The sequence below is a fragment of the Caloenas nicobarica genome, chromosome 31, assembly GCF_036013445.1.
Source record: "Caloenas nicobarica isolate bCalNic1 chromosome 31, bCalNic1.hap1, whole genome shotgun sequence".
Classification (NCBI taxonomy): Eukaryota; Metazoa; Chordata; class Aves; order Columbiformes; family Columbidae; genus Caloenas; species Caloenas nicobarica.
The window spans coordinates 1,780,406-1,798,373 of NC_088275.1; the positions used below are offsets into that span (position 1 = coordinate 1,780,406).

Here is a 17,968-nt window from a genome sequence, read left to right on the forward strand (position 1 = left end):
GGTTTTGAGGTCGTTAGTGCTGTTGCCTCTTCTCATTAGCACCGTGTGACTTCACAGCCCAATTTGTGTACAAGTCAGTTGAGGAGGGAGGCGAGGATGCTCAGCATAGAGCTACCAAGGGAATTTATTGTTTTATATTCTACCTGTGCGCATGGTGGTGCCCTCGTATGGAGCACACGGATACAGAGGAAAGCAGAGATTATATATGTGACAAAAGAGCTGTACAGACCAATCAAATTTTGTTTATTGTCCATAACCTTGCAGGTACTTTTTTTTTGTCTAAATAAATCCTTTCTTCTCAACGAAGTGCGAAATAGGCCCCATTTTGCAGATCTCTGTAATGTCTCCGCGTTACCCTTGGATCGTTATTTTTCCCAGTCAGTTCCATTTTTCCCAGCAAAGTGCAAACTGGACCTTATCTTGCGAGTGTTCAGAGTAGTTTGTGATTGCTTTTGGTAAATATGAGCAGAACTTTACAGCTTAAAATTTTAGCAAATCCAGCTTACCAAGTAACATAAAGCAAGGAGTATGTTAAAAATCATACGACTAGATGATTCGTTATATTCAGTATGCGTTCACTTAAGCTAAATGATGAATATTAAACTTGAATTGGGCTCATCCACTGACCTATTAGTAAAACCATTGCCATACAGCTCACTTATTTGGCAGGGAGAGCTCCAAGTGGGCTCATCCAGGCTGTTGTATTTATGTGCCTTTCATGTTTGTCCCTAATTAAGAGCGTGTTTGGGAGTAAACAATACTCTGAAATTCATGCAGTTTAGAAATGCAAAATGTGTTTATTCGCAGCAAGGAATCGTGTCACAGAGTTTGATCCATTGTTCAATAGCTCCGTGGATGTAAAAGGATATTTCCTGTTGTTATGATGTCGTTGTAATTTTTCTCTGATGGAACGTGCATATAGAAAAGCATTAAACGCTTGATTGACAGCTCGCTTAAAATAAAGACATGATAGCTGCTTTTTCTTCTATTTCTCTGCTCAAACCACAGGTTTCTGCATTTTTCATCGTGACAAACAGAGCTTTCCTGATCACTGCCGGTGTCGTAAGCCAAATCCTCTTTCCTCTTTATCTCTCTTGGATGCTGTGATGCTGCTGAGCGAGGCGCAGCAATTAGCTCTGCTCCAGGGTTTCTCTCTGCCCTCGGAGATGCTGCAGAAAGGTGCCAGAGCCACAGACACGAGCCTGCGTCCAGGTTTTTGCAGCATCCCTGCTGCCGAGCGCGATATAGATCATACCCAGGATCGCTGTGGAAGAAGGGGCTGCCTGGAGATGCCGGTTTGCAGGGGAGAATGGTCCGGGTGTGGGGTTTTTGTGCCGCTTTGGGGCATTCAGATCCCCCAATGCCAGTTTTCCGGTTTTCCAGTTCTGGTTCCGACGCTGCCGCCATGGGGAGGTCTCTGTGGCGCAATGGACGAGCGCGCTGGACTTCTAATCCAGAGGTTCCGGGTTCGAGTCCCGGCAGAGATGATCTCCAGGCAGGTGTCTCTTTTCTTTTAATGCCCGTTCCTTTGTAGGTCCCAATCTGTTACATTTATAACGCCCTCGAGGGCTTTGGATGGGCAGATAATGACTTTCCACGACAGCCTCTCTGCAGCTGATGCATAACGGTGCTGAGCTCCCTTCTAAGTCATTTCTCCATCATATTCCCCTTTCCTTGTTCCTTTTGGTATCTCCTGAATAACTGGGCGTTTTAACCCTCTACTGCTCACGGGTCTCGTCTTTGGTACCTTCTTAAGGAAAGCTCTGTGCTTTCCAATAGAAATCAGGTGCTTAGACAGTTTAGAGCCTTCTGTGGATTTTTCCTATGATAAACGTGGTTGTTGTTTTCAAATGTGTGGCAAAAAAAAAAAAAAAGTAGGTCTATATTGTGAATTTCTACCATATAGAAATTCTTTGTAAATGCTCTTATTTTTCATGTTTTTACTTTGCTGGCAACCACCCCCACATCCCTGTGGCTGTTCACCTTCCCAAGCAGCAAATTGACTCTTTTTTTTGCTTTAAAACAGGTGTTCTCAGTTATTAGGGCATAACTTCCCATGTGATGTAAAGACTGGAGCTGCAGAACGGGGGCGGGGCCAGCGAGGGGCAGGGGCGGCCCCTCAACTGCCCCCCAAGGGCTCCCAGTACAGACCAGTGAGGAGACTGGGACCCCCCGAATTAATAAAAATGGATGTTTTGACCCCGAAATGTCATGTCGTGACTCTGGGGGGTTCTGGGGGCGCTTATGGGGCAGAGGGGAGTTCCCAGGGCTGACTCCGCCCCTGCAGTGGAGGCCCCGCCCCCTCCAACGATGTGTGCGCTGCTGGGGGCGTGTCTTGTCCATGCCCCGCGCCCCTTATAGGCTCCACCCCTCTATATCCCCAGCCTGGCGGGGGCGTGTCCAACGGAGGCCACGCCCCCAAGCCACACCCCTGCCCGTCTCTGCCACCCCCCCGAGGGGCGTGTCCCACGCAGGCCCCACCCCCCAGCTGGGCTCCTCCCCCAGGTGCTTGACACGCGGAAGCCCCGCCCCTCCCACACCCCCATTGGTGGGCTCCCTGCAGGGGGTGTGGCCAATGCAGGCCACATCTCTGACTCCACCCCCAGGGTCCCCCCAAACCCCGGGGATCCCCCCCAGGGCCCCCCCAGACCTGCCACCCCATTCCCTGGAGCAACCCCCCCCAGGGGCCACCCCCAAAGCCCCCCCCAGCTGATCACTGGATCTCAAAACTGGGGTTGGGGAACTCCCAAGGGTTCACGGGGGATAGGGGTGATGAAGGTCGCGGGTGTGTTCCCATAGGTAGCGGTGGCCAACTGGATGAGGCACTGGCCTCGTAAAGCAGAGGTTCCGGGTTCGAATCCCGGCTGCGCTCAGTCCGCAGCCGCCCAGTCCCAGCAGGTGCCCGTGGGGCCCTGGGTGGGGAACTCAGAGCCGGGGGCACTGGGGGCGCCTGCTGCCCCCTGCGGGGGGGTTCGCTCCCCGCTAGGAACCTCCCACAGCGGGTCTGGCAGAGCTAGAACCGAACTGCGACACAACGTTAAGGGGGGGAGGAGGAAGGGGAGCGTCCTCCAGCCCAAACCAGCAACACCGGAACAAAATAAAACACGCAGCAAAAAAATCGAGAGGAAGCAAACCGAATAAACGATCAGGGAAAAAAAAAAAAAAGGCGCAAAAAGCAAACAAAAATGCAAAAAACCCCCCAAAAATGCAAAAAAAAAAAAAGACAAAAAAAGGTACCGAAGCAAAAAAATAAATCCATTAAAAAGTGAGCCAAAAAAAAAGGTGTAAAACCAAAAAAGTAAACAGGACTAACAAAGAAGTAAACAGAAAACCCCCAAAAATCAAATAAAGAGATGAAACAAAAAAAGACTAACAGAAAGGCATCAAAACAGAAACAAAAAAGCAAACCAAGCAAGCAAAAAACAAAACAAAAAGGCATCACAACAGAAAAGCAAATGAAAATGCAAAAAGCAAACCAAACAAATGAAAAAGCAAACAAAAAAATGAAATTAAAAAGACAAAAAAAAGGCAAATTAGAAAAAACAAAACTAAAAGCACAAATCAAAGAAAAAAAATTATGGGAGGGGGGAAAAAAGCAAACAACAAGGGGGTGGGTTGCAATTGCAAAGAAGATTTGTTGAAGATTTTTGTTCTAAAGGGAACAGAAGGCTCAATATGCTGCTCTGAGTGGAAGTGCTGCCCTGGTTAAAGCCTCAAACCTTTTAGGGGGGCGGATTAGTGCCAGAGTTTGGCTGTGGTTGGGCTCGACCGCTGATCCCGAGCGTCTCTTCCAACCGAAAAGATTCGATTCGGTTCGATTCCGAGCCCTTGGATCCCAGACCTTAATCCCTGCGAGAGCTGCTGCCGTGCCCAGCCCGGCGGGGCCGCTCCCGGGGCTGAGGCGCCGCTGACTCACGCGAACGCGGCCGGCGCCGATCTGCCCCGCGGGCGGCGAGGGAGCGAACTCCAGCCGGGCAACGTCCTTTTGCTCGCTCGGCGTCTCGACGTGCACGTGGAAGGGAACCCCAGAACGTCAGGGGTCGGAAGGGACCTCGAAAGCTCATCCAGCGCAACCCCCCCGCCGGAGCAGGAGCACCCAGCTGAGGTTACACAGGAAGGTGTCCAGGCGGGTTGGAATGTCTGCAGAGAAGGAGACTCCACAACCTCCCTGGGCAGCCTGGGCCAGGCTCTGGCACCCTCACCGCGAACAAGTTTCTTCTCCTATTCAAGCGGAACCTCCTGTGTTCCAGTTTGCACCCATTGCCCCTTGTCCTGTCACTGGCTGTCACCCAGAAGAGCCTGGCTCCATCCTCCTGACACTCCCCCTTTCCATATTGATCCCCATGAATGAGCTCAGCCCTCAGTCTCCTCTTCTCCAGCTCCAGAGCCCCAGCTCCTCAGCCTTTCCTCGGCAGGGAGATGCTCCACTCCCTCCAGCATCTTGGTGGCTGCGCTGGACTCTCTCCAGCAGTTCCCTGTCCTGCTGGAGCTGAGGGGCCCAGAACTGGACACAATATTCCAGCTGCGGCCTCCCCAGGGCAGAGCAGAGGGGCAGGAGAACCTCTCTGACCTACTGACCACCCCCCTTCTAATCCCCCCCAGGTCCCATTGGCCTTCCTGGCCATGAGGGCCCAGTGCTGGCTCAGCCCACAGCACCCAGCATTCCCAGTTGGTCACCCATCCAAGGACTAACCGGGCCTGACCCTGCTTAGCTTCCAAGATCGGCCATTCTCAGGGTGCAATGGTTATATATATTATATAAATATATGTTCCCCAAGTGTATCCTGATGGTATCTGAACTAAACTCTTTTTTCAAGGGCAGAGTAGAGAGGAGGAGAATCTCCCTGGACCTACTGACCACCCCCCTTCCAATCCCCCCCAGGTCCCATTGCCCTTCCTGGCCACAAGGGCCCAGTGCTGGCTCACGCTCACCCCGCTGTCCCCCAGCACCCCCAGCTCCCTTTTCACTGCTCTGCAAAACAAGGTCCAAAACAGTGTCTCTCCTAATGTGACAGCTCGTGGCCCTGGGGCAGGAAACCCCCATCGCAAAGCATACAGGGAGAACTTTGTTTAAAACAACTTTTATTGAAAGAACATCAGGAAGACAACGGGAAGGTCACGAGGGCGGCGCCGCAGCCCGGGGACGGTGCCCCACGCTCAATTCCTGCGCGGCATCTTGTCGGGGTAGTCCTGGAAGAAGTCGTTGCACATCATGGCCATACAGGCCAGGAAGATCACGTACTCTTGGAAATCCACCTCGCTGTCGCTGTTGTTGTCCAGGTCGCTCATGAGCTTCTGTAAGTTTGCCTCACTGGTTTGTCTCTGCCCGGGGGGTAAGAGAGGGTTAAAATGGGATTTTTTGCATCATGGGCCGCATCTCTGAGTCCCGGGATGTGGCAGCCCCTGCCCCACACTTACGCTGAAGCTGGGCAGCTCCTTCATGAGCAGGTCCTTGAGCTCCTGCTTGCTGAGCTTGTACTTGTCCCCCTCGTTCCCCGAGTACTTGTGGAAGGTGGAGATGATGGAAGCCAGCGCCTGCTCCAGGGGAGACGCCATGGGGACACCAGCCAGCCTGGAGGCACCAACGGCACAAGGAGGTGAGGGCAGAGCTCAGCATCCCCAAACAACCCCGTGCCAGGGGGGCAACCGTCTCCCCCATCGCCCCGGCCCGTGCGGTCTGCTCCTGGGCACACCCCCGGATTCACCACCGTTTCCTCCCTAATTTCACCCTCCCGCTAGCAGCTGGGTGTCGCTGTGCTGGGCCGGGTGCTGGGCAGCCCCCGAAAAATCTACGCTAGAGGGGAGAACATGGGGGGAGGCAGCAGCCCCCTTCCCAGAGCCGGGCAGGGAAGGGGCACACGCACACTTTTCCAGCTCTTGGAGCTGAAATGCAGCCTCGGAGCTCGGCCGCAGGGAGGAAACCTCGGCGGGGGGACCCCGCTGCGGGATCTGTCGGCAACATCTGGAGGGCATCTGGAGGGCCAGCAGCGCGAGGGGGAACGGAGCGTTGTAGGAAAAAGAATCGACTCACCGATAGCTCGAATGAAACAGCGGCGGACGGGTAGGGCGGGAGGCGAGCCGGCGTCGGGCCACGGCATTTATAGCCCCGCCTGGGACGCCTCCCTCGCTCCCCGGGGGGAAGGCACCAATGCTGATCCTGCGCCTGTTTGCACGTTGGCTGGCAAAGGAGGAGAGGAAACCCTGGGAGCAGCCCTGGCCCACCCCAAACCATCCTCCCCCTGCACTGCCGAGGGGGCCGGTTTGGCTTAGAAAGAGCAAAATGTGTCCCCAAGGCTGGGCTGGGACCACCGGGCTGAGGATCATCCCCGGGGACACGGGATGAAGGGAGGGCAGGGGATGCCGGTGCGGGACGGGATGCGGCACGCCAAACTTTTTGGCAGCATCCCCGGGGACGTCCGGAGCCGCACAAACCCCATTGGGGTTCATCCACGGCTTCTTTGTTTTGGGTGAGGTTTTTCTCTGTTTTTCACTCAACTGCAAGCGATTTCTGTTTCCTAATAGGGGGGGCGGCGCGTCACAACGTCCCGTTGTGTAATGGAGCGCTATTTCGGTGTCTGCGTGTCCCGGACACGTGTCAGGCAGCCGCAGGAGAAAACCAGGAGCCGACCGTTCGCAACCCCCCGCGTTGGGGTGAGCTGCCTGATCGCCGTGGTGCAAGGGCTGACAAACACCCCGGGTGTCCCCAAGTCTGGCCGAGCCCCCCCGGACACCGGCACCTGCTGCTGCGGGGGGGGGAGAGTGAGAAAAACAGGGTACAAAGCCCCGCTGCCAGCTCTGGGGTGCTCCGGTGCCAAACCTCACCAAACAGCACACAGCATCTCCCTCCGTCGGGTGTTTCTTTAAGGACCATTTTGGCAAAAAAAAAAAAACCAAAACAACCAAACAAAGCCAAGCCTGAACCTCATCTCCTTGTTAAGAACCAGATGCAAGCTGGTTTAAATTACTGGGAGGGGTGGAAGCTCCTGGAGGCTTTTTGTGAAGCGGGGAAGGGGCAGGCTGAGGTTTGGGGGCGCTGGAAGGACGTGGGGACGGGCTTCGGCAGGGGTCTGCTCTGCCGTGCAAGGATCCAGATGCTTTGTAAGGGCTTTTTGAATCTCGGGTGGTTTCTCTGGGGTTCTGGGACTGTTGGAAAGCAGCTGCGGCACCTTCTGCAAACCAGCCCAGACCTGTCGGGACCTGCTGTGGCTGCGGGGGCAGAGGGGCGAGCTCCAGCTTCCCGGTAGGCTGATGTGCCCAGGAAACCGCTGCTTATCTGTGGCGCCCCGGTAAACCTGGGGGGGCCCAGCGACCTCCTCGGATGCAGCTCCCCGGTGTGGGCTCGTCCGCATCCCAAGGGGACTAAGGGTCTGCTCTGGCTGCTCAGAAACAGCTCTTCTCCATGAGAACAGGGAACGCGCCCTGGCTTTTGTGCTTCCCGTGCACTTTGCATATTCCCGTCCGGTTCTTCCACGCCAACTTTTTCTACCCAAACCCTCAGGGCAGCTCGTGATGACCGAGCTGGGCTTAGGGAAGCCCGTGTGTTTTGAGCTAAACATGCACCGAACTCCTCCCGGAGCCAGCAGGAACGGGTTCAGGGCGGAACGTCCGACTACGTCGCTCAGAGGTGGCGCTGAGCTGGTTTTGCTCGAGCTTTTTCTGAAAAATGCCTCCCGGGGGCTGAGTCGCACCGTGGAAAATCCCACGGAGCCCGAGGAAGGCGTGAGTCACCCAGCTGCCGCCTAACCCGCGGTGCACAAAACCCTGCCTGCGCACGCCGAGGCTTCGGCAAAGCTTTTATTGAAAGCCCGGCGGCGACGCCGTGGGCAGCGGGGTCACTTCTTGCGGGGCTGTTTGGGGGGCCCGTCCTGGAAGAACTCGTTGAAGCCCATGGTGATGCAGGCCAGGAAGCAGGTGTACTCCTTAAAGTCCACCTTGGCATCCTTGTTGTGGTCCAGGTCGTTCATGAGCCTCTTGAACTCAGCCTCGTCCATTTGTTTCTGCCGGGGGGGAGAGCGCGGTGGGGTTAAGGGGTTTTGGGGTGCAGAGGTGAGTGAGTTGCTTCCCCATCCAGCCCTGCTGCTTCTAAGGAAGGATATAAAAAGCCTGCGCTTCCCTCCCCCTGCTTCGAAGGAGGGTTTTCTCTTTGCCTTTGGAAGGAGGTGGCCTTTAGAGATGCTTACCTGTGACCGGGGTCATGCTGGCACGCCTACAGCAGTTATGCCTCTCTGCCATGAAAAAGTTCGGCCACAAAAATTTCTCCTCCCAGTTTAAACCACAAGCCAGAAGGGGAAGTGGGGGTTAAAAAAAAAAAAAAAAAAAAGAAAAATCGGAGCATGATTTTCTTTGCCAATCAAAATATTTCTGCGGCTGTAAGAAAGCCAAGTTTCCTTTAGGTCCGGGTGTGCTCCAGCTCAAGTCCTCCTGGTCTCATCCCTCCTTGTCCCTGGGGCTTGGGGAAATGCAGAGACCACCTTGGCCCGCCCCGGTTTGTACCGTGCTATGTGGGAAGACCCAAGGCTGTTTTGTTCCTGCCCCTACAACACCTCCCACCCACACCCAGGCATCTCCGAGGGATGCAAAGGGACGTGTCCCCACGGCCACTTACGCTCCCGAAGACGGGCAGCTCCTTGTTCAGCAGCTCCTTGAGCTCCCCCTTGCTGAGTTTGTACTTGTCCCCTTCCTTCCCCGAGTACTTGTGGAAGGTGGTGACCATCACGGCCAGCGCCTGCTCCAGGGGACACGCCATCGCCAGCTTCCTGGAGGGCAGAGCACCGGGGACGGGGTCAGGGCAAGCCCAGGGTGGCAATCGCAGAATGTCGGGGGTTGGAAGGGACCTCGGAAGCTCATCCAGCGCAACCCCCCCGCCGGAGCAGGAACACCCAGCTGAGGTTACACAGGGAGGTGTCCAGGCGGGTTGGAATGTCTGCACAGAAGGAGACTCCACAACCTCCCTGGGCAGCCTGGGCCAGGCTCTGGCACCCTCACCGCGAACAAGTTTCTTCTCCTATTCAAGCGGAACCTCCTGTGTTCCAGTTTGCACCCATTGCCCCTTGTCCTGTCACTGGCTGTCACCCAGAAGAGCCTGGCTCCATCCTCCTGACACTCCCCCTTTCCATATTGATCCCCATGAATGAGCTCAGCCCTCAGTCTCCTCTTCTCCAGCTCCAGAGCCCCAGCTCCTCAGCCTTTCCTCGGCAGGGAGATGCTCCACTCCCTGCAGCATCTTGGTGGCTGCGCTGGACTCTCTCCAGCAGTTCCCTGTCCTGCTGGAGCTGAGGGGCCCAGAACTGGGCACAATATTCCAGCTGCGGCCTCCCCAGGGCAGAGCAGAGGGGCAGGAGAACCTCTCTGACCTACCGACCGCCCCCATTAATGAGGTCACCCCTCAGTCTCCTCCGTCCCCCCACCCTGCCCAAATCGCCCCGCGATGCCGTAGAGGGGCAGCTGCAACCCCAGCACCCCTTGAGCGTCGGGGTGAATGGCGGCTGGCGAGCGAAGCTGCGTGACGGGCAGCGCGGGAGCGCAGACTCACCGGGGTCGGTGCGGTGCGGGCAGCGGTGAGAAGCCGGGGTGCTGCGGCCCGAGCGCGATGGGCATTTATAGCCCAGCCTGGGTGGCACCGGCCCGTGCAGCCCCCTGCCCGCAGGCTTTCCCAGCAGCTCCGTGCAGGCGGTTTCGCCCGCGCCCCATTTTTGCCTAACGAACTGTGTGATCCCATTAGCGGGAGGTGGGCGGGTTCGGGTGCTGTTGGCCCTGCTAAGGAGGCTGGGGACCAAGGCACCCGCCAAGGGATGGCTGCAGGGGCTGGGAAGGGCTGGAGCATCCCTTGGGACACGCCGGAGAAAGCTGGTCGCCAGCCCACGTCCCCTCCTAAGCCATCACTGCAATGTCCCCCACACCTCCAGCTTTCTGGGTGTCCCCAAGACAGAGTGTCCCAAGCACCCCCAGCCTGGTGTCACCAATACAGGCTCTGTTTGAGGAGGCGACAGCAATTTTATTTGTGCCACACAGGCTGGGGCTCGATGCCGCCTGGCGGAGCCAGGAGCCTTAGCACAGAAGTCATTGCAGAACATGCTGCGGCAGCCCAGGAGGTCTTGGAACTCCTTGAAGTCCATCGTGTTGTCCTTGTCCTCCAGGTCCTTCGGCAGCACCCAGAAGCTGCGCTCATCCCGTCGTCGCTGGCACAGAGGGGTCAAGGACAGCGTTCACCGGCCACAGCACAGCCGGGCACCGTTTCGGCGGATGGGGGGAACCAGTTTCGGGCAGGAACGAGGCCCTCCCTGACCCTCTCAGTGGTGGGGAGAGACGCGAGGGTGCTGGTGGGGCTCGGTCCCATGTGTCCTCGCGTTCAACCCACGCAGCAGGGCAGCTCCTTCAGCTCGCCCTCGCTCAGCTGGTACCTGCCACCCTCCTTCCCCGGGTGCTGGCGGAAGGTGGCAATGCCGGAGGCCAGAGCTGCTTCCAGCCTGGTGGCCACCCTGGCAGGGCGCCGGGGAGGGCGCCTGGCTTTGCTCTGCAGACCCCCGGTTATAGTTCTGTTGCTGCACCTCTGCAAGAGCTTGTTTTGTTTGGAGGAGGGAACCAGAGTAAGTCCTCATCTGGCAAAAAAACCCAAGGTGGCCTTGAGCATCCTGAGCCAACCTTTCATTCTCTGGGGGTGGCGGAGGAACCTGTCTTCCTTCTCCCAGGGCTGCGGCAGCTGGGGAGGACTGCGGGGGAACGTATTTGGGGTGTTTTCTGAAACCTTGCAAACCTTGCGCCGTGTGGGACCTCGAGGCTGCTGCACTGCCAGGACTGGGTTAGCAGCTGGCACAGGGTGCCCAGAGCTGATCCCGCCGAGGACGCGGGGACAGGACCGTGGGCTCGAGCTCCCTAAATTGGGGCCAGCTGCAGAGCCTGGCAGCTCCATCCCTGTCCCGCAGCCCCACAACATCCCCCTCCCCGCCTGCCATATGGTGCCGCTGCAAAGTGCCCCAGGGCTTTCCAGGAGGAGCACCCATGGGTGCAGCTGCCGAGCACACAAACCACCGCCTGCCCATGCAGATACCTGTGCAACGCTCCCCCCCGGACACACCAATCTCCTGCATGCCCATGCCCTGCAGCAGCTCCTCCTATGCCCCTGGGCTCCCCATGCACCCGTGTTTGCTCCGAGCAGCTCCGGGGTGGGAAATAACATGCCCAGCATGGACCAGCACCAGCATGGGGGTTGCAACTGCTCAGAGCCCCAGCCCGGCTGCTCGTGTCCTGCAGGGAAGCACGCACGAGGGGAGGGACATCCTGAATCATTCTGTGCACTGCAGCCCATCTGCATCTGCAAACGAGGTGCTGGGGGTTGGTTGCCCCTCACGCTCCAGGTCCCTTCCGGATTGATCCCGAGGCTGTACCCCGGATGCTGCCGGATCGCTGGGATTCCGTGTGAGCAGCCGGGTGCAGCACCCAGCCGAGCCCCGCTCGTCCCATAACCAGCGGAGTGAGTCACAGCCCTGCCCACGCCTGAGGATTCCTCCACCCTGACTCAGCCGCAGCCCTGCCCCACCGTGCCATCTCCCATGGGGGCACCCCCAGTTTGCCTGGGACCCCCAGCACTGCAGGGCAGGGGAAGGTGGGCTGCACGAGCAGGGCGACAGGCAGGAGCCGGCGATGCTCCTGCACCGGGGAGGGGAGCAGTAGGGTCAGCGAGGAGGGGTCTGGTTGGCGAAAGGGCTGGGGTCTCAGCTCCGAGGTGCTGACATCCCCCCTGCCATGGGAGCGGGGGGCACAGGGCGGGCACCGCCATGATCGCAGGCCCAGGGCCAAGTCCCCTCCCAGTGGAAAATCCCCAGCAGGCGCGGAGGCTGCCGGTCCGGGATCTCCGCCAACACCGTGGGCGTCCCCAGGCGCCACAAGCCGAGCTGCCACACGGTCCCCGCCGAGCGCTGCTGGCCCGCGGTGTCCCGGCACGCACGGGGCCACGGAGCTTATCCCCAGCCTGGGTGGGGGGCGTGTGATGCACTGAGATGCAGCACAGGAATTGGGGTACCCCAAGATCCCAAGGATTGGGGTGGTCATACCCTTGGGGTGCACGGACGGGGGGCTGTGGTCTCAGGCTGCTCGGACCCCGCGTGGGGACATGGACAAGGTCCCCCAGGATGCATGGCCATGTCCTTGGGGTGCACGGACGTGGGGCTGTGGTCTCAGGCTGCTTGGACCCCACGTGGGGACATGGACAGGGTCCCCCCAATGTGTGGCCATGTCCTTGGGGTGCATGGACATGGGGCTGTGGTCTCAGGCTGCTCGGACCCCGCGTGGGGACATGGACAGGGTCCCCCAGGATGCATGGCCATACCCTTGGGGTGCACAGATGTGGGGCTGTGGTCTCAGGCTGCTCGGACCCCACATGAGGACATGGACAGGGTCCCTCAGGACGTGTGGCAGCAGTGGCCACACCCTGTGCCCCAGGCAGCAGTTTGGGGTGCTGTGGGGCTGGTGGGGTGCTGGGTGGCCACGGTGTCTGCCGACACCTCGTGGTGGCTCGATCAGCCCCAGGGAGCTCATCCTTGTGAGGCCGGAGGGCTGGGACGGGCGTTGTCACCAGCCCGGGACACGCGTGAGTGGGTGGGTGACAGGGGACAGGGCAGACCCCCTCCCTCGGCCCCCCGCGCCCCCTCGGTGCACGCAGGCTGGGGGGCAGCCCCCGGGAAGGCAAAGCCTCAGCGTCACCCGCTGCTCCTCCAAACTTTATTGCTGCAATAAATAACCACAGTGGTGCTGCCCGGAGGGGACCGCGCCGCTCCCCGAGCCTGAAGGACCGGAGCGCCAGGCAGTGCAGGCAGGACAGACCCTTCACCGGCTTGGGCAGGGGGAAAGGCACCTTTTTCCCAAGGACATCCTCAATTTCGAGGGTCAGCTCCGAGGGGAGAGGGGGGTCCCGGTAGCGATGGGTTTCTGCCAGCGGGGCTGTGCCCCAGAGGTCTGAGAACAGGCAGAATTCATGTCCTAGATGAGGGGAAGCCTTTCCTTTTGCTTCTTGCCTGGCAGCCTGGTGAGGACAGGGCTTGTCGGGGAGGATGAGGGCAGGGATGGCACGGGGCAAGGAGGAGCCCCCCGAGGCTGGGATGGCCGCGCACCCCCCGGCTCCCACCCGCAGGGGCTGCCCGCCCCAATCGCATCCCGACGTGGCTCAGCTCCGTCAGCAAAGCTGTGGGGAGACCGGGGTGCACCGGGGCGGGCTGGGGCTCAGGACCGGGCTCAGCAGCGGGCGAGGCGAGAAGCGGGGAGCTGTGGAGAAGCAGGGGCTGAGCCCTGGGGGCTGCGCCCGGGGAGGCTCTGGGTGCCGCCGGCTACTTGGTGAGCTTGATGCTCTGCTCCTGCTGGCGGATGATCTGGGCGATGGGGCTGGCGATGCCGCCTATCAAGGTCCAGTACTCCTCGAAGCTGATGCGCCCGTCTTTATTCTCATCCAGGTCGCAGATGAGCTTGTCGGCCGCTCGCCGGTTCCCGGTGTCCTGGGGGGAGAGAGAGTGGAACGGCTCACGCCGGGGCAAGCGGGGCGCGGGGTGGGACCCCACGCGAGCGGGAGGAGCCGGTCCCCCAGCCCCATGCGCCCCGGTCTCACCGTCAGCATGTGGTTGAGCTCGTGGCTCAGCATCTTGCGGAACTCCTTCTTGGTGATGCGCCGCGGCTTCTTGCAGCAGCAGCGGTGGCTCGAGTACTTGTCAAAGTTGTTCACCAGCACCTGGACGGCCCATTCCAGCTCCGTGCATTGTTCCATCGCTGCCTGCGGTCACCTGCGGGGACAGGGGTCAGGGACAGGGGCCGTGGGACGCCCCATATGCCCATGCTGCGGAAAATGGGGGTAGAAAGGAAAGGCAGCGTGCCGCCGAAGATCACGGTGGCGTCTCTACGGGCATGCATGGGGGCCTCCGGTGCCACCAGCCCTGGGGTCACGGCAAGCCCCCGGGCAGGCAAAAAGCATCCTCCACCATGCTGGTCTCCCCACGTCGCTGCTCATACTGGATCACCCCAAAAATCCTCCTGGCCCCAGCCCCGTGCTGCCTGCTCCGGCACAACACCCGCCCCACACCAGCCACCCCACCCGCCCCGCGGGGCGGCCGCCCCCACGCGTGGGCCGAGGCGGCAATTATGGCGCTGGGGCCACAGCCGCTGGTTCCCAGGGCTCATTAGGGAGGAATGGGGCTGGGAGACGTGCGGCGGCGGTGGCGGCGGGACGGGGGCAGGAATTACCGGCCAGCCTTCCTCTTGCTTCACGGCTCCGGGAACACCCCGCTGGGCAGGTCTGGACCTGCCCAAGCCCCCCGCGAGCCCAGCCAAGGGCGTCCCTCATACCCCGGGGTCCAGCCCTGCCTGTTCGCTGGATATCCAGGGTCCCTCTCCGCGCTCCGTGGCCCCGAGGCTGCCCCAAGCCAGGAAGCTCCTTCCTATGGATGGACCCAACAGGATGGTCCCCGTCACGGGGTCCAGCATCCAGATCCCGGGCAGGATGCAGGCAGGGTCGGAAACTACGTCACCTTGTCCGGCCTTGGCTCTTTCCTGCCCTGTCGGTGGCGGGGAGGAGGGCGAGCTGGGGCGTGTTGCTCCCTGTATTTTTGCTGATTTACGCCAGGGGTGTAATGCCGGCTGCCACAGCAGGTCTTGGGGGAAGCCAACGGGGCGGCACATGTGGGGCGCAAAGGGGCGGCCCGGCACCGTTCCCCACTCCAGGAACATCATCCATGAAGGCGTCTGCCGCTCGGCTGCCCCCGGGAGCAGGTGGGACCTGCCCTGTGCCCCAAGCCTCGCTCACATCTATCCTTTCTTTGTACCAATCCTCCCCACTTCAGCCCCAAGACAGAGACACTGGTGCATCGGCGTGGTGGGAAGAGACACAAAGCTCAGGCCTGGGCCTCCTGCACTCGCGCTCGTCCCTGCTTGTCTTGTCGCGGCTGGGTGCCCTCCTGAGCTGTCCTCATCCCCACAGGAGCTTTTGCTGTCCTGGGAGGGGGGATGGCCCCTGGTTTGCAGGCTGCTGGGCACTTGGGTGGCTTTCGAACAGTCTCAGTGCCGGCAGGAGGTCCCACCACGAGCTGCAGTGCTCGGCACAGCCACGCACCAGCGACCTCCAACTCCGGCCCGTCCTCATCCCAGGCCATTAATTGCCAACAAAAATTAATCAGCAGCACCCGGGCCAGAGCACTCACTGCACACCCACCCCCTGCACCCGCTGGGGTCCCCATACGTAGACCCCGCAGCGGCATCACTGGTTCCCAGCCACCGCACCCGGCCCGTCCTCGGGGCGTCGCAGCTTCCACGCTGACTCACGGCACCGGCACGGCCGCGGCAGCCCAGCTCGCACGGCCCCCGCCCCACCATGCACCCCCAGGGCCAGCCCGGGGCACCGGGACACTGTCACCGCGGCGGGGTGCAGGGATGCTGGCACGGCTATGGTGCGGCTGGGCGCCAGGTAGGCAGGACGGGCAGGCTGGGGCTCGTCGGCCGCTCCGCTCCTGCCGCTGCCAGCCCCACTCTTCTTTCTCCTCTCCCTCTCCTTCCTCGCGCACTCAACGGCACCAGCACCGTAAGCTGGACCCGCAGCCCGGCACAGCCCCGGCACTCCCTGCCCGCAGCCCCGGCGTCGCCGTAGGCAAAGCTGGGGGGAAATTCCCCTTTTCCAGGGGCCACTGGCAACCCGCTGTGCCGGGCTCTCTGTCGGCAGCGGAGGTCGATGGACGCTGCCAAACCATGTGCTGGACCACCTGCCCCAGCCCGGCTCCCCCCGGTGCTCCCCGGGCAGCCGCAGGGTCCCCTCCACCCCGGCCCCGCGCGCGGCGCTGCCGAAGGCTTCAGGGGGGGTTTCCACCGCCCAACCTGCAGCAGCACATCCCGGGGCTGCTCCTGGTTGAATCTTCAGCCCAAAGGTCCCGATGTTGGCTTTCTCAGAGCCTCACCTGGCCCCGTCCGGGAGTCCTGCTGCGTCCGTCTGTCACCGATTTGGCGGCGCGGGCGGTGGGAACGGATGACGCCCTCTCTCTCCTCACCTTGCACCCATACCATCCGGCCCAGCGGGGCTTTTAAAGAGGCTCCCGCCCCTCCCTGACGTTCCCAGGGCGTTCCCAGGCTGGGGCTCACCTGGGAAATGGTTCCCTGCGATTGCAACACCCAAGACGGGTCGTCACGAGCAGGGACCCGCGATGGGCTGCGGCTCCTTGGCGGGGGCTGCCCTGCACGTGGCTGTGGGGTGGTGGGTGGCGTTTGGGGGCCACCCCGAGGGACCCCACGGGCTGGAAGGGGTGGTGGGCTCCCGGTGCTGGTGGTTCCCTGGGCACGGTGCAACTCCAGCCCAGTGCCAGGGTTTGCAAACCCGCCGTGATCCGACCACCCACCAGCCGAAAGCCCAGGTCCCCCCCATCCCACGGCACGTCCCCACCACCCGCTCTGCTCCGAACCCCCGGTGTGCACCCAGGAACGGCGAGGCCGGCCCATCAGGTCTGGTGTGGCTGAGGAGCTGCCCAGTGAGGCGGGGGGCATCATTTATTTGAACCAAATCCACTCATTCTGAAGGGTGAAAGGGGCTGGCTCGGGTCTCTGTGATATCAGGAGCCCCGAAAGCACAAGCACCAGCTCCGAGCGGGGACATATGCAGCTCTCAGCTCTCTCTAGATGCCCTGGGACAGATAAGGTGCTTTTCAGCTGGTAGCTGTGCTTGTAAACTCACATCCATAATTAATTGTCCCAGCAAATTGTAGCCCTGGATGTCTACTGGAGCGATGGCGCAGCGATTTGATGCCGAGATTAGATACGGGCGTTATTGGGAGCTCCATATTTGGAGGTGCAGGAGGTGATACACGACGGGCAGCAGCCACCTGCTCAGAGGACATTTGGGACTCTCATCCCGGAAAAAGCAACGTGTGTCATCTCAGCTCTGCGGTGGCTTCTTCCTAATCTCGGTTGGGAGGAAGCAAACCCGTCCGCGGCCGAGATGCTCGGGTGTCGTTGACGCAACATCCCAGGAGGGTGGGAATCCCTCCCCGACCCTGCAGGCAAACAGCTCACCTCTGAATCACCGGCTTTCATTACTCTCCTCTGCCTGGCAGATGTCACAACCACATCCAGGCCCTTATTCTTACAAGGCATCCAGGGCGTGTGCGTGTGCTCAGAGCAGCCACGTACCATCCAAGCCCATCGCCAGACAGTTCCCAGACATTTTGATTGCCCCGGTGACGTTTGCCTCTCCCCTGATCCCCACCAGCTCTGAAGGGTCCCATGGAGCAGTTCGGCTTCTCACGGACGGGCTCTGCCCCATGGGACCCTTTGCAGAGAGGGGGACACCAACCCCTGGCTTTTGGGGTCGTCAGTGTCCATCGCAACGTGCCCAGGGATGTCATGGTGCCCAGGGATGTGGTGGTACCCAAGGACGTGGTGGTACCCAAGGATGTGGTGGTGCCCAGGGATGTCATAGTGCCCAAGGATGTCATGGTGCCCAGGGATGTCATGGTGCCCAAGGATGTCACGGTGCCCAGGGATGTGGTGGTGCCCAGGGATGTCATGGTGCCCAAGGATGTCACGGTGCCCAGGGATGTGGTGGTGCCCAAGGATGTCATGGTGCCCAGGGATGTCATGGTGCCCAGGGATGTCACGGTGCCCAAGGATGCCACGGTGCCCAGGGATGTGGTGGTGCCCAAGGATGTCATGGTGCCCAAGGATGTCATGGTGCCCAGGGATGTCACGGTGCCCAAGGATGCCACGGTGCCCAGGGATGTGGTGGTGCCCAAGGATGTCATGGTGCCCAGGGATGTGGTGGTACCCAAGGATGTGGTGGTGCCCAGGGATGTCACGGTGCCCAGGGATGTGGTGGTACCCAAGGATGTGGTGGTGCCCAGGGATGTCATAGTGCCCAGGGATGTGGTGGTGCCCAAGGATGTCACGGTGCCCAAGGACGTCACGGTGCCCAAGGATGTGGTGGTGCCCAGGGATGTCACGGTGCCCAGGGATG

General features: G+C 60.3%; 3 protein-coding genes and 1 non-coding gene across 7 annotated transcripts; 1 reads left to right on the forward strand and 3 right to left on the reverse strand.

Annotated features, from left to right (window-relative positions):
• The first annotated feature begins 1,413 nt into the window (after positions 1 to 1,413).
• On the forward strand, positions 1,414 to 1,487 carry TRNAR-UCU (transfer RNA arginine (anticodon UCU)). The gene has a single exon. It is a non-coding gene; the product is annotated as a tRNA-Arg (tRNA).
• Positions 1,488 to 5,065: 3,578 nt separating this feature from the next.
• On the reverse strand, positions 5,066 to 6,484 carry LOC136000213 (uncharacterized). The gene is made up of 3 exons (XM_065653985.1): positions 6,032 to 6,484; positions 5,419 to 5,572; positions 5,066 to 5,322 (listed from the first exon to the last, which is right to left on the reverse strand). The coding sequence occupies exons 1-3, from the start codon at positions 6,445 to 6,447 to the stop codon at positions 5,158 to 5,160; spliced, it is 735 nt and encodes a 244-aa protein (XP_065510057.1). The 5' UTR covers positions 6,448 to 6,484; the 3' UTR covers positions 5,066 to 5,157.
• Positions 6,485 to 7,832: 1,348 nt separating this feature from the next.
• Positions 7,833 to 8,752, reverse strand: LOC136000235 (protein S100-A4-like). Its single transcript, XM_065654017.1, has 2 exons — positions 8,606 to 8,752; positions 7,833 to 7,997 (listed from the first exon to the last, which is right to left on the reverse strand). Exons 1-2 carry the CDS (start codon positions 8,744 to 8,746, stop codon positions 7,833 to 7,835), a joined length of 306 nt encoding a protein of 101 aa, XP_065510089.1. The 5' UTR covers positions 8,747 to 8,752.
• A 3,951-nt stretch (positions 8,753 to 12,703) lies between these two features.
• On the reverse strand, positions 12,704 to 16,013 carry S100A16 (S100 calcium binding protein A16). 4 transcript variants are annotated; one of them, XM_065654004.1, is made up of 3 exons: positions 15,924 to 16,013; positions 13,595 to 13,766; positions 12,704 to 13,484 (listed from the first exon to the last, which is right to left on the reverse strand). In XM_065654004.1, the coding sequence occupies exons 2-3, from the start codon at positions 13,748 to 13,750 to the stop codon at positions 13,320 to 13,322; spliced, it is 321 nt and encodes a 106-aa protein (XP_065510076.1). In that variant the 5' UTR covers positions 13,751 to 13,766; positions 15,924 to 16,013; the 3' UTR covers positions 12,704 to 13,319. The 4 variants fall into 4 exon arrangements, with proteins under 4 accessions (XP_065510076.1, XP_065510078.1, XP_065510077.1 ...); XM_065654006.1 differs by lacking the exon at positions 15,924 to 16,013 and adding an exon at positions 14,344 to 14,443; XM_065654005.1 differs by lacking the exon at positions 15,924 to 16,013 and adding an exon at positions 14,224 to 14,442.
• Positions 16,014 to 17,968: the final 1,955 nt, after the last annotated feature.

Bases quoted from the DNA above. Each gene is read 5' to 3' on its own strand.
- LOC136000213 (XM_065653985.1), bottom strand. From the start codon at position 6,447: ATGAACCCCAATGGGGTTTGTGCGGCTCCGGACGTCCCCGGGGATGCT. The intron at 5,573-6,031 runs GTGAGTCGATTC...TGGTGCCTCCAG, and splicing joins CTGTTTCATTCGAGCTATCG to GCTGGCTGGTGTCCCCATGG. The intron at 5,323-5,418 runs GTAAGTGTGGGG...CCCCCCGGGCAG, and splicing joins AGGAGCTGCCCAGCTTCAGC to AGACAAACCAGTGAGGCAAA.
- LOC136000235 (XM_065654017.1), bottom strand. From the start codon at position 8,746: ATGGCGTGTCCCCTGGAGCAGGCGCTGGCCGTGATGGTCACCACCTTC. The intron at 7,998-8,605 runs GTAAGTGGCCGT...CCCCCCCGGCAG, and splicing joins AGCTGCCCGTCTTCGGGAGC to AAACAAATGGACGAGGCTGA.
- S100A16 (XM_065654004.1), bottom strand. From the start codon at position 13,750: ATGGAACAATGCACGGAGCTGGAATGGGCCGTCCAGGTGCTGGTGAAC. The intron at 13,485-13,594 runs GTGAGACCGGGG...CTCTCCCCCCAG, and splicing joins AGCTCAACCACATGCTGACG to GACACCGGGAACCGGCGAGC.